At 39.5% G+C, this 12,320-nt stretch overlaps 1 protein-coding gene across 1 annotated transcript in view; it reads right to left on the bottom strand.

Moving 5' to 3' along the window:
- POU6F2 (POU class 6 homeobox 2) overlaps positions 1 to 12,320 on the bottom strand; it is a 259,875-nt gene that overhangs the window by 82,976 nt on the left and 164,579 nt on the right. Inside the window, exon 5 of the mRNA XM_009880920.1 lies at positions 11,977 to 12,311. Coding sequence (XP_009879222.1) covers positions 11,977 to 12,311 — 335 coding nt within the window. The remainder of the gene's footprint in view (positions 1 to 11,976; positions 12,312 to 12,320) is intronic.

Below are 12,320 nucleotides of genomic sequence, written 5' to 3'. Positions count from 1 at the left end.
CCATTGCATGACCAGGCTTGATTAACTGATGGTTTCTGCTGGACCTCAGCATGCTTAGTAGCACCAACTGTGGGAACAGTGTAATGGAAAGAAAATGGATGGGAACCGGAACACATTTGGTACTTCATTTCTAGCATTTCCTTGTTCTCCTCAACTCTTGATGTGGCCAAATATTTTCATACTCACTTCTGAACAAGATTTAAGCTACAATAACATAATACAAAGGTATATGATGAACATATTTAAGTAGCACAACACTTCTACACTAATTTAAAAGCAATGCCCCAGGAAGTTACAAACCTTTAACTAAATCAGTCCTCTACAACAAAATGGTGGTTATATTGGGATAATTTCTGTATATACAGAAGCCTTCCATAAATACTTTACTACACATCTGTTTCATGGCATGGATTTAAGTTTGAGAAGCCTCCCTTTCTTTTTGAAAAATTAATGTGAACATTTTGGGAAAAAGAAAAAGAAAAGAAAACACACATAAAGAGCATTAAAATTCTGACTCTCCAGCCCCAGGAGTTGATCTTATGCATTTGTAGTTAAGTACGTTAGCAACTCTCAGCTGTTTTCCATTGCCTACAGATTACTGACATTGCTACAGGTTAAGACTGAGTTCTAAAGCTGTTTCTCTTACTAGTGAGTGCTTGCTTTTCAACATTTTAAAGTGAAGATGTGAACAAACCTTTGAAAAGTGACTGAATATTTCAATGCCAATATATTTTGCATGTAAAATATAAAAATCTCTGTGTGTTGCATTTGAAATCTGATAAATATTTATTATCAATGCTGTTTGCTTTTAATCTGTTCAGGATATCATTCCTCCAGCTCTTTAGTACTTAAACAAAAATGGCATTTACATTACAATATTGCTTGCCAACAATCTCATTTTCTGGTTTAGTCAGCAGCCTTCATGCTTGATTAGTCTTTAATTATACAAATACCTACATATTAAAAAAGTTTTCTTTTTTCCATACTTTGAGCATGTAATTATTTTCTCTTGCATGCAATAACCTTTAATTTTAGGATTAAGCAACTGATTCTCTTTAGTATGGATGGATTTTTTCAAGTGTTAAAGCAAATTTGGTTATTGTATTACGAGTAGGAAAATTAACTTTAGGAAAACCTTTCATTAGTGCATTTGACAGCACACTGAACAGCTGACAGAAACTTCAAAATATTCAATATACTTGAAAACAAAATGGATACCAATTCTGCGTCCTCTGAAGTCAACAGCAATACTACTCTGAATTCAGCAAGAGAGCGACGGGGGCTATGCGATTCCTCTTTTGAGTATTTGCAGTATTAGTGTTACAGCAGTACCTAGAAGCCCAACGCAAGATCAAGGCCTCATTGCATTATACCAAAATACTGTAAAAGTTTACAGTCTAAAGAGATCAAACAATGGTGGGAGAATCAACAAAAGAACAGAAAGATGAAGTGACATGCCAGACAGTGACAGAGCTGGGACTGCAGTCAGGTGCTCCTGACTCCGACAACCCGTTTAATAGAGCACTTTGCCGCCTGATGCAAATTATTTTTCAAAAGTGGATTCAGTAAGCAAAGGCATAACTTGATAATGAGATTAGAGCTAAATATGCAAATTGTAGGTGGTGGTAAAAGAAATCCCTCCCCTCCCCTCCTTTCCCTTCAGTTTTCACTCGCGAGAGCATGGACTGCCAAGTTTGGTTCTACAGGACTGACATATGTTATCTCTATACCTGCTTGTACATTTGAAGTTCCAGTGATTTCCCCCTAGACATACTCTTTGAATGTCTATGGGGAAAACATCAAGGATTTTTAGAATGGCTTGGTTTTCTCAAGTTTTGTTTATTTTTGTATTTGTTTTACATGAACTGAAAATTCTGTCAGACACATTTTGATTGCATGGAGAACATGTTTCATAGTCAGAAGACAGTTAAAAAAAATAGGAAGCTGTAATTCTATAAAGTTGGGGAGGTAGAAGAGGGGGAAACCTTCCTAATGGCATATTGAGCTCGCTCTTGTCTAATTTGAGAGCTATGAGAAACCTCCTGCCAACTTCCCTAGTAGTAGTGTTAGGTCTCGTTATAAAGTGAAAAGTTGCAGACAGAGGTAGGATGGAAAAGCACAAAGCATCTTATTCCAGAGTGGTGATCAGCAATACAATTTCAGGCCTTCACAATGCCAATCCTTCTGATTTTTTTGTTTCTCTCTCCCAGTGGAAAAGGTCAGTAGGAATAAAGGCACTGTGAATAACAAAGACATTGTTTTTCTCCCCTCTCCTCCTCCAAACATTCTCCTTTTCCTCCCTAAAATCAGGCCCTGTCCCTGAGGAATTCTACACTGATGGAAGCTGAACCCTCAGATGAATCCTGGGAATGAGACTGACTTCTCCTTACTTGCCCCTTCCTACACCTTGATCCCAGTACAGCCCTCATCATCTGCCCCCCTGCCCCATAGCCCATGGAGCACCCACTTTGGCAGCTCTGCTTGACACTCTGCGAAGTGTCCCCTACTCCCCGGGGAAAGATCAAGAGGAGATCAGCCCTCTACCACCTCCTGTTCCTGTTCCAGTTGGAGCCACCAGCCCACACGGATAGCACTGCCCAAACTGGGAGGAGAGCAAACAGAGACAGAGACAGCACTCCAGCTGGGTTTGGCTATCCAGCAGGTTGAAAATGGGATGATAAGGTTACTATGGTGAAAATCATAAGACCATTAGCAACTAACAATTTTTATATCGCTTCTCATCACATTCATTCAGCATCATCTTCTGGTATCAATTTCTTGGCCATCACTATAGACTACCACTCTGTATTGTGACTGGGCTCATGTTTTAGGGTTTTCTTTATAGCATCTTTATTTTCGCTAGGAGCCTAGAATCCTCCCAGGTCTGACTGCTTCCCTGATGCTTTTTACAAGCATGTAGGTATTTCTTGACAGGTATACAAAGATATGGCAACAGTGATTGCTTCTTTAAGGAATCTCAGCTCCTTTAAGGACCAAAATGCACCATCATCATTCCTTTAGTAAAAGGATAATGCTAGCAATAGATGATGTGCTATTTTCATACATCAGTTTTTGTCTTCTGGAAATTCAGCTTTGCTTTCCAATCTCTTTCACAAACATAACCTAGCTTGGTTCTCCAGCTGGAATCCTCACAGGATATTTGCTCACGTCTAAGCTATCAGAAATAAATCAAGTTCCTGTCCTGCAGGAATTAAATTAGGAAATTCTCCTAATTTAAGATATAATTTCTGATGCAAATGCAGATGAAAGACAGAACATTCAAATATTTCAGCAAACAAAAACTTGCATTTGAAAATGGTGAAGTATTTCAGCAGATTTCAAATCATCACCACAAATCAAAATATTTTAAATTTCTTCTGTTAAATCACTATTTTTTAGGCAATTTAATGTAATAAATTGTTTATATATAGCAAGCTAATTTTAATCAAAAGCTATCCTCAGTTCTTTCAGTTTCCCAGGCCTAAAACAGAAAATTAAGATGAAATTTTTGGCAGGGGAGAAACCAACTTTGTGGAATGACATGATGGTTGAAAAGAAAAATCACTTAGAAAATTCCTGATCAGTTTAAGGTACTATAGTACCAAAATAAAAATTGGGTATATTTCAAAGATAAGACAATATTTTTTTTTTTTTGAGACTCACAGTGTTCATGTACTTTCTTGTTCTCTTTCCTTTACTTCATTTCCTTTCATAGCTGGTGGCAAATATCTTCATTTCTTGACTTTGTCCTGGATCAGCAGCAAAAGATACAGTGGTCCTACAAGACAAGTTGTCCTAAAAATCTTTCAAACCTTGCTGGTAGAATGAATACTAGGAAACTTGCAGAAGACACCTCTTCCAGATGAAAATTTTATGGTGGGGCCCCTTAAGATTCTCAACCTATCTCTTTCCAATATGGACTCAACCAGTGATTTGTACGTTCTTTTTGGTTTTTTGGTTTTTTTTTTGTTTTGTTTTGGTTTTTTTAACAAGGTTATAGTAGAATGTAGTATATTACAAGTACATAATTTAAAAATAAATTATAGGATCATCACATCTATAAAACATCAAGTCTGACTGTTGATTTCCTACCTGCTAGGACACGCCTTCTCATGTGCTGCTATATACCCGTTTACTTAAATGATCCTCATTTCCTCATATCCTAACCCACTAAGAGCTCTTAGAAATACACATTTTCTGACTTGTGCCTGAGGTGGTAACCTCTGACCTTTTAATTTTCCAATTTCCACATAATTAATTGTTGGTTACTTCAAACAAAAGTAGAAGGTTGGTGTAGAAAGGGGAAAAATGAAACAAGAAGGATTTGGAAAGCTCATGTTTCCAGTGCAACCCCTTGGATAAAATGATATTCTTTTTCTTTTGCCTAATTTGTTTCTAGTTGCAGCACTAAGGTCAGAATAAGCCAAGAGAATGAATGGAATAAACGTCCTGATGGGCTGCCCGAAGCTGCCTGGTGTTACGGATCAGCGTAAAACCAGCTCTCTTTCCTCTGCCTGGGCCGATGTAACTCACTGGAGTGGCAAATTACATCAGACCTACAGCTGTAACCCGACATTATGATTAATTTGATCAGTAATTTCTCCTGTTTTTCATTTTAATCGGTGTGACTATTCTGCTGTGGCAGGTCTTTCAGATCTAATTAAGATAAATTTCAGAGTAAAAGACTTGGCAGAATTTTCGAGTCAAATCCGAGCGTCAAGTGTGAAGACCTGCAGCACCAGTCAATCAATTTCCAGTAAAGACGGCAGGCTGTAACTCAGCAATCAACCCATTAACACTTAAGCAAATTTCATAATCTCCAGGCCTGTGCTTAGTCACTCTCTCAAAACATTCTGGGTACCAATAAAAAAGAGAAAGTATTATTATTTTTTTAAACACCTGCCCTAAACTGCATCTGCTAAAACCACCAACAGAATCCACAAGTGGACACTCTGATAGATCTCAGTAATACTGCCAAAAAAAAGGCTTAATTTTAAACTTTAAAACACAATCTGGAGTGACTTGGTTGGGGGTTTTTTTTGCCCCCCCCCTCCCTCCCCTTAAACATTTTTTATTTCGAGGCAGTACCTAGAAGCTGAGCAACCTCTTTTAGGTGCTTATTTGTACTAGGAGCCTTGAATGATGTAACATCAGGGCTATACCACTTCCATCAGATTCCCCAAGCCCACTAGGTTATCTGTGTTTGCTTGGTTCACTTGCTTCCAAGTAGAAAAATTATTTTTCTCACAGAACTAGAGACCTGCGATGACTTTAATTTTTTTTATTTATTTATTTATTACAAAGGGGTAAGGGGTAAGAAAAATAGGGGAAAATAAAGCAATGCTTTGGGATATTCTCCCCTTCCCTGAAGATTTTTTGAAATCTGAGTGAAAAGAGAAACTAAGATAAATTAATGATAACAAAACAGATCCAGTGGATTTAAAAGAGTATATGAGGGGCTGTGTCATTTTTTTCTGTCCCTAAGATCCCCAAGGGTCCTCCTCTCTGCCTAGAGAGGCTTTGGAAATAGAGGACCTTATGGGATATGGATCCTTTCCCAAATTTGTCCTGGGAGAATATTATTTATTTCCCCATTTATTAAATATTTCAGTTGCTTTAGGGAATTTATTAAATGCTCCCATTTCAGAAGCCGGAGCTTGCTGGGCAAACAGCACCGCTTTCCTCTTCTTTGGAGAATTCTCTAGCAAATGGTTTCCTATATTAGCCTCAGCTTCTGCCCCTTGGGTGCTAATAATGCCAGTTGTTTTGCTCCAAGATTAATTTCCTTTGCTTTAAATGTGAGTCAGACACCAGTACTCCTTGTGCTTCTGAAAATAGCAACACCTGCAGAGTATATTTGGACGGACCAGGCAGCCAGTGCTCAACTGAGACAAGGTTTCCTCAGGGAACGAAGAGACTTGCTTATAAAGTCTCTTTGAGAACCCTTAAACATCTCTTTGCTCCGTTTAAACGCAGTATTCAACAGCTTTACAGTGTGAAGCCCCAATGCTTCAAAGACCCCAAAAAGCAGTGAGCTTCTGGGAGAAAGAAGACAGCTGAGGAGAAGATCTGAAATCCTACTCAGTCCTGTGGATGGATGCAGTCTTACACATAACTGAAACTAGCCTTTCTGTGGAAACGATGCCCATGCATCTCCTGGTAGACAGGAAGAGTAGCAGCCCTCAAACAAGCTAGCTGTGCCAGGAAACCAGCTTGCACATCTCTGCACCGTGGCCAGGGAGCATGGTACAGCACAGTGCAGAGACACCTGCGTGTCCAGCTAGGACAAACTGCCATTTTGCCATATTGGAGTGGCCTAGCCAGTGGCCGACACAGAAGGGATAAGGAAGATCACGGAAGTGCCCAGAAGAGGTCAGAGGAGAAGAAGAAAGGAGGCCCTGGATGCACTGAAACTCAAAGCCAACTATTTCTCAAGCAAGGTTCGCGTTTGCGAACAGTAACATCTGTGTGGTTCACAGAGCTACTGCAGTGGCAAAAGGAAGGGATGTGAATCACAAAAGCATTTGCTGAGGGTAATAAGCATGTCTCTGTGTGTGGTACATCGGTGTGACCATGACTTTCTAGCTAGACGAAATTTTTACACAAGTACTTGCCTCTTCCATTCATGAAATCACCTTTATCGACCCACAAAAGTCATTGAAATACTGCAAGAATACACAGAAATCCAAACTTGTCAATAGAACAAAATGTTTACATCTTTCTGGACCTGTTTGAAATGAGCAGGGGATGAAATATGCAAAATATTCTCAACAGTTCACCAAGCTCAACTCAATTTAGCAGGCTACACTCCATGCTATCAGTTTAGAGCCGAGACCTGGGTCTTGCTAGTACCTCCTGGAAATCCACCTAAGATCAGCACTTCAACAAGCTCACTCTAAGCACGTGATGGGCATGAACCTTCCTGAATAAATGTTGGCTGTACGTATTTATAGCACCTGTTGCCTTGTGATGTACAATATCTCGCTCCCTATTGATACTAAAAATTAGGAATTTTTGGAAAATGGATTCAAAGCACTGCATTTGCTCATCGTTTATAAAATATTTGTCAAACTGATTGCCAGGTAACTTGGGAACAGATTCAGAGTCATACGTTGCACAGTATCATATGCAGGAAGAAGGCTAGATAATTTTAGCAAAACAAAAAAAAACCCTCAGTGGGATTACTACTGTCATAATCTTGATCAAGTTTTCTTGATCTCAGAATTCACTAAGCATGAGAAAAACACAGCAGGTCTTGGATGTGAATACAGACATAAAGACAGCCCATGACTATAGTCCTTGTAAACTTATCCCAGCTGCCTTCCTCAAACCGATGGAGACTTGGTTGTTTCTCTGTATCTTAAAATGTATGTAAATTTATCAAAGTGTCAGTAAATGCTGAGATTTCTTTAAAGTAGATTTTTCCTTAATGAGCAGCTAAACACTGAATGAGGTTGGGGGGAAGGGTAGGGACAGTTTGGTTTTTGTGCCTGCTGGAGCCTCAGGCATCTGTGTACACATTCTCCCTCATTTACAGCTGAGTGTTTCAGCCTTTCTGCTTTTCTTTTCTCCTTTGTTATAAAAGTGTTGAGGTTCGAAATACATTATTTAAGATTAGTATGAAAATTTAATCTGAAGGAGGTTCTGGTTTTGCTATCCTAGAGTTGCTATTACTTGGAAGATTTTTCTGCTGTTGTCATCTTCTCACTTCCCTTCTTCCCTCCTTTTATTATTATTTTTTTCTCACTCATCATCTTCCATCAGCTCCAGTTACTGCAGGTAGGCTTCTATGACAAAAAGGTGCTTTAGGAAAGAGTTCTGAAAACAGTCAGAATAATTTTACAGTGGGGCAATCCCTGGGGGATTTCCTGTTTGTCTGTTCCTATTCACACATGAACAGAGCAGTAGAAATCATTGGGAATTCTTCTATTCCTATAGTGCAGCTCTCCCTTTGTAGATCTGGCTGTGGGTACGTTCATCTTACCCATACAGCAACATACAGTAAGTGTCAGCACCAGAAGCTAACCCCCATTCAGAGCCAGTTAAATATATGTTGCTGATGTAAAGTGCCTTATTCTGGTAGTCAAGCAGAATAATTGGCTACTTAGTACTTGGCTCATCTGATTTTGTATGCATATAATCAAGATCTTATGGCTCCAGAAATTAATTGAATGGAAACTCTGTAAGAGGTGCTAACTATGCTTTTAAGTTTCAACATGCCGACCATTCAAGAACCCATAGAGTTTGCCATGTAATAACATTAAACATTCACAGGAGAAATATATTTGGAGAAGTGTATTTTCCCAGAAGTGAAGGTTTTGAAGTCCCTAGTTTACAATATGAGTTAGGTTGTCTTTCACCTCTGTATTCTTTTGTCTCAATCAATTGACAGAATCAAATTAAAAATCAGACTATGATTATCTATACGAGGAATTTCACCATTTTAAAATTAAGGGATGAAAGTTTTCCGTCATCCACCTGACCCACCACGTCCTGAAATACAGCTCTGCTTCAGAAAATTTTCCTCCGGTTTGTTGTGTTTTGCAAATCAGCAATGACCCTGGTTCTGCAGTGTTTTGCTTGTACCAGTGTAAATCTGGAGCATCCATCACTAATGTCAGCTCAGAATCTAGGCTCCGAAACCTGAAGTGAGGTTTTTCATCTTTCTACACAATCATTAAAAGACTTCCTAAAAATAATAGTTTTGTAACTACAATCCAGCCCACTGAACTGAGTAAAGAATAGTGATAAAATTAGAGCAGAGTATTACAGAACAATCTGACAAGAATCGTTCTGAGACTTTTAGCTGGTGTATGCTGCACTGGTATTATTAATTTCTGATCAGCTAGCAAAATTACCTCACCCAGGTATACCTAAGCAAGTCACTTTCATTTAATTTGCCTTCTGAAGGACATGACAGGATCTGTACATTTTGAGATGTAATTGCTGTTATCCTTCAGAGTTTTTTGAAACAAACACAATCATCCTCCTGAATTACTGACTTTCCATGACAATTTTTTGAGGTTGCATTGTTCTAAACTAATATCTTTCAGACAGATCCTGAATAATGTAAGAGGATAAAGCCCACATGAAAAAATCAAGAATTCAGAAATGAAATTTAAGCTGTCAAACTTTAACTTAGTTGATCTTTATTCCCTTAATATTCTTCAAACAAAACCCATTTCATTCTAGTTCATAAAGAACATTACCTTAGAGGCCATAATATCTCTGAATTTTGTTCTAGGTCGATTTTTAAGTTAAAGCATTAGGCATTAAAAAAATCCACATTCTAAGCAGCTATTATGAACTGGATATACGAACTGCTGCCAAATGGGTGGTCCCTCCTTCTCCTTTTTTTTGGTGTGGTTTTTTTTTTGTGTGTTTGTGCAGAAGAGAACAATTTCAGATCCAGTCCTCAAGCTAGGTGTACGGGTATAAAACAGCTTTTCTCTGGAGGATTTAGAATGGAAAGACAAATTTAATGGAGGAAATCTTATCACTGCTCTGCTTTAGAAAAGTACCCTAAAACATACTTTAACTGTATATAAAGTGCAACAGAAGTTCCTCTGGAAATATTTCTGAGTGTCACTCGTTTGCATATTAAAGAGTCTCACCATTCTCAGCAATATTGCAGAGCATGTTTCAAGTTCTTAAATATTTCTTAGGGAAGCTTGAGAAGTATTATGCTTGCCGTGGAAATTGCTAGAAGGCCAAAGTAATGGCCCTACACACAACGCTAAGGTGAGTCCTGAGGTACCGTGCTGAATTCTGGATTCTCTTCTGGTTGTAAGCGCACGGCATATTTGTATCTGTGAACAAACTTTGGGTTTTCATGGCTACGGTTTTTCATGGTGAGGATCAGAGAAGAAAGAACATTAAAAATACTTATCCCCCTATTTACTAGTAACTCTTTAATGCTGAGCCAGAGCTGACAGCTAATGACTTCTAATTCCTTGACTGTTGTTCTGAAAGTGTCCCAGTCACGCAGCTGGCTTAGCGGTACTGGCTGAGCTCAGCCCAGTGGAAATGCCAGACCTCTCACACTGGTGTCTTTCATTAACTCTAATTCCAGTTCCTAAAAGGTTTAGGGGAAAGCGTTTGAACTAAAACCACGTCAGAGTACTTAGTTCTCTCCTTCCACTTCTGTTGAGTCTGTCACATCCAGACTGCCCTCAGAAGGGTAGTTGTGAGGATAATCATGCTGAAGAGAGTGATGTGCCAAGGTACCTCCATGAAAACATTGACATTGGCACCTCCCATGCAAGCAATTATTGATTTTACTTACTTTTCCTGTACTTATGCAAGTGAGATGTGACCCTGGAGAGCTAACAGTAGAAAGTGCTGCTATTGGCCTGTACCTGTAGGTCACAGATGAGACTGGAAGTACTCAGATTCAGCTGAGATTTAGTTTGGGACCAGAGGCTATATGAGAGCTAAGACTTCAGATTCAGTGTTAGCACAGCCCTCTTGAGGTATGTTCACAGAGATAATCCCTCTTACTCCCTACTCAAACTCTAATTTATTTGTGCATTTACTTTGTTTGGAAAACTGAATGCCTTCTGAAGCAAAATATTTAGCAGGCAGTTTTAGCAACATATAGTGTATACAGTTAGTATGCATACATTACGGCTGCACCAAGACAATAAAATGTAACAGAAGCTCCTCTGGAAATACTCCTGTCTCTGTATGTCAATAATCTGCATACTAAAGAGTCCCAAAGCACTCACTAGCATGATAGACTGGGCATTAAGTGGTGCCTAAGTAGCTCTTAAGACAATGCACAGAAGAAACTCTAGAAACATTATGCTCTACTATAAGAAAAAGCTCAGGAAGCAAGGACACATCTCTTGTGGACTTTTAAGTCTATTATCTAAACCATTAAAAAATCAGATTTGATGCAATTTAGTTGAAGCCCAGATTAATGCAGGTTTAACTGGCCACGTGGCAAATATAGCTTCTTGTAAACCAATTCCCTTAATTGTTTGGAAAAGGATTTTTTTAATTTTTAAGCTAATGCAGTTTAATTTCTGCAGGAAATGGAGCCAAATCCATCAGTGTGGATAAAACCTTTAAAGTGGGACCTCAAAATTTAGATAATAAAGTGAATAGAGACTTTGCTGGTTTCTAAGTGCAGTTCCACCGCCCACTGAAAGAGACTCTACTCACTTCACGGACTACCCTGGTGTTTATTCAGAATCATACTTGCGGGTACAGCCAAAGCTGTTCTTGCAGTATGTGAATACAGCATGACACATGCAGTGTGAGAACACATAAGTATAAGAAATTAGGACCGTTTGATCAGAGATCCCCTGTTTCTGCTCAGGAATTCAAAGATGGGCAGAACCCAGCATCAGTGTGGGTGCGATAGCTGTTGGTCTATTAAAAAACATCCTGATTGTTGGAGTGAGCTTCTAGGAAAGGCATTAACTGGCATTCTTAGCTTTGGAGTCTATACTGAGACTCTTTAACAGAAGTATTTGATTCTTAGCAGGATAAGCGTTAGGACTGTGATTTCAAGAAGTACAACCCATCCATCCCTTGCACACGTCCACCAGCAGAAGCTCTATTTCTTGTAGGGACAGTCAGTATCATCTGCTAATGAACGACTAGCTTTGCTGTCCTCATAAATTACCATAAAGAGTGACTGCTGGGCGAAAGCCATTTGAGAAGGTCACATGCTGAATGCCTGGAAAAAATTAGATGGTTTTCTATGGGTCTTATGATGCAGACTTTAAGAGCAAAAGATGTTTACTCTTCAGAAAGGATCAGATGCGGACAATCATTAGTTATGCTTTTCTGGCTTATCAGGCCTTTTAGCTCTTCTAAGCTGCATGCCTGTAAGGATTAACTAATACGAGGTGGAATTTCTCAGCCTATATGGTCAGAAGGTATAACCTTCACTTGATTTCCCTTTGCAGTGGGCGAGTATGCACTTTCTGTTGTTAGACTATTGCAGATTTGTATGTAGCATCCTACCTGCAATGGATTTGGTGAAGTAAGAGGAGATGGAAGGCCATGCCCTGGTGACTGGCTGGGTTTCTGAGGGGAGCTGGAGGACTGTGGGGCCGGAGGCGGTTGGCTCTGGCTCTGGGACTGTGTTTGGTTCTGCTGCGGTGGCGCTGACGGCTGTGGCTGTGGCTGCTGGGTCTGCTGGGATGGCTGTGGAGTCTGTGCCTGCTGACCTTGCTGCTGCTGCTGGCTTTGCTGCTGCTGTTGCTGCTGCTGACCTTGCTGCTGCTGTTGCTGCTGTTGATGCTGGAGCTGCTGAAGATGCTGAAGCTGTTGAAGCTGGGAGTTCAGGGATGAGGTAGCTGCGAATT

The sequence above is a fragment of the Charadrius vociferus genome, unplaced genomic scaffold (assembly GCF_000708025.1).
Source record: "Charadrius vociferus isolate BGI_N301 unplaced genomic scaffold, ASM70802v2 scaffold453, whole genome shotgun sequence".
In the NCBI taxonomy this organism is placed as follows: domain Eukaryota; kingdom Metazoa; phylum Chordata; class Aves; order Charadriiformes; family Charadriidae; genus Charadrius; species Charadrius vociferus.
The sequence above is the reverse complement of the archived record's forward strand: the minus strand, read 5'-3'. Positions and strand labels throughout refer to the sequence as shown.